The sequence below is a fragment of the Physeter macrocephalus genome, unplaced genomic scaffold (assembly GCF_002837175.3).
Source record: "Physeter macrocephalus isolate SW-GA unplaced genomic scaffold, ASM283717v5 random_11794, whole genome shotgun sequence".
Lineage (NCBI taxonomy): Eukaryota > Metazoa > Chordata > Mammalia > Artiodactyla > Physeteridae > Physeter > Physeter macrocephalus.
This window is the reverse complement of record NW_021157079.1, coordinates 1-1,923: the sequence shown is the minus strand read 5'-3', so window position 1 is coordinate 1,923 and position 1,923 is coordinate 1. Positions and strand designations below refer to the sequence as shown.

At 58.7% G+C, this 1,923-nt stretch overlaps 1 protein-coding gene across 1 annotated transcript; it reads left to right on the top strand.

Annotated features, from left to right (window-relative positions):
• Positions 1-157: 157 nt before the first annotated feature.
• On the top strand, positions 158-555 carry LOC114485923 (alpha-1B-glycoprotein-like; the record flags this gene model as incomplete). The annotated part of the gene is made up of 1 exon (XM_055083714.1): positions 158-555. A coding segment is annotated over one exon (398 nt), but the record flags the coding sequence as incomplete, so codon positions are not given.
• Positions 556-1,923: the final 1,368 nt, after the last annotated feature.

Genomic DNA, 1,923 nt, shown 5'->3' with positions numbered 1-1,923 from the left:
GGGGGGGCGTGTACGGGGAGACTCTACGGTTAAAGCGCAGTGACCACGGTGTGAGGCCAGCAACCTGGGCTGGAGAAGGGGGCTGGCAGCGGAGCGGGGCTGGGCCGCTGCTGCCTGGGGCGAGGGGCTTCACTTGACCGACCCGCTGCTCTCCCAGGACCCCTGCCCAGGCCGCGGCTCCGGCCCCTGTGGACGGGGGCCGTGACTCCGGGCCGCGATGCTGTCCTACGCTGCGAGGGCCACGTGCCCGACGTCTCCTTCCTGCTGCTACGGTCCGGCGAAGAGGAGCCCTCAGCGGTGGCCTGGACCACCCACCCCTCCGCGGACCTCGTGCTGACCTACGTGGGGCCCCAACACGCCGGCAACTACAGCTGCGCCTACCGCTCCAACTGGGCCCACTCCCTGCTGTCCCAGCTCAGCGACCCGGTGGAGCTCCAGGTGGCAGGTGGAGCTTGGTTCCGTGGGCGCGTCGAGGCTCCCGGCCTTTGCCCGGATTGTACCCTCCTACAGGAGTGCCCTTTCCCGCACCTCCTCCCAGCACTAACACTGGCCTAGTCTGCTGGGGTGCGTGGGGGGGAATTGCAGGCAGGGAACCACATAGGCAAAGGCCCTAAAGCAGAGAGTGGCGTGGCCAGCTGGAGCACCTGGAGGGAGGACCAGGTGTGTGGGGGGGTGTGGGGTGTGTCGGGGGGTCTTAGCTGGCAGCTGACCAAGCCGCTTCCTTCCTGGGGGGTCTCAGTGAGGTCTGCCCTGACTCACCAGGGAGCCTCCTTCCCCTAGCATTTCTCTTCTGTCAAATTTGTCTAGGAAGCTGACCCAGCTGCAGACCCAGGCTGCTGATGGTATCCTTGGGAAGTCCTTTCTGCAGTGTGGCTCTGATTCCTCTTCCTGCAGCTGCAAGCTGGAGTTCCCCTGGGGGGAGAGGGCAGGGACGGCTCTTCCTCAACCATGCCAGGAATCAATAAATGTGAAGACAGACTTTAAAAATGTGTCTTTGGCCAATGGCAGCCCCGGTGCAGGGGGGCTGGAGTCCCAGAGTCGAGGGCAGTGGGCTGGGATCCTGGGTCTTGAAGGTGGATGGGCTCCGGGTTGGATCCTGAGGGCACGCGGGCCGAGGATTGGCTTCTGGGCCCCCACTTTTCAAGACTGCCTTCTTCTGCCTTCTTCCATTAAGCTACTCCCCAGTCACCTCTGCCCAGTCCCCAGCAGGTGTGGGTGGGCAGCTTGAGGCTCCAGACATACCTTGACTGAACTGGGAGGCCGTTCAGAGGCTGCATTGTGTAGTTCTGTCTCCCCAGCCTGAGTGGCCACCGTGTGGTGGTGCCAGACTGTGTCTCCAACCGGAGGCCAGGTCTCCCACATCAGAGCTTGGAGCTGTGGGAGGAGTGGGAGTCCTGTCCTTCCCCACTGTCCCTCGAGATTCTGAGCCCCCTTTGCCCCACCCGAGGCCCTCCTGGACTGTTGCCCAGCCCGTGCCTGGAGCTTGGCCCTCGAGGTGCTGGCATACAGCAGTTGTGTATTAGGCTAGCAGTATCAACTAATACTCGATAAACTGTGTTTTTTCAAGGAATTTACCTATTTCTTCTGAGAGGTCTGATTTACTGGCAGGGAGTTGCTCATAACACTCCGGCTTTCTTTTAGTCCCTGCAGGGTCTGTAGTGATGTCACCTCTTTCACGAGTGATGTGGTGTCCCTACTCCCTCTCTCTCTGTCAGTTTAGCTAGGGGCTCATCAACTGCATTAATCTTTTCAAAGAACTTACTACATTTTGGCTTTGCTCATTTTTGTAGTGTCTCTTTTCTACTTTGTGAATCTCTTCTTGTATCATTACTACTCCCTTCTACTTACTTCTGAATTAATTTGTTCTTTTTCCTTTTCTTCAGGTGGAAACTTAGGTCATTGACTTTTGGGGTTAAACATTAG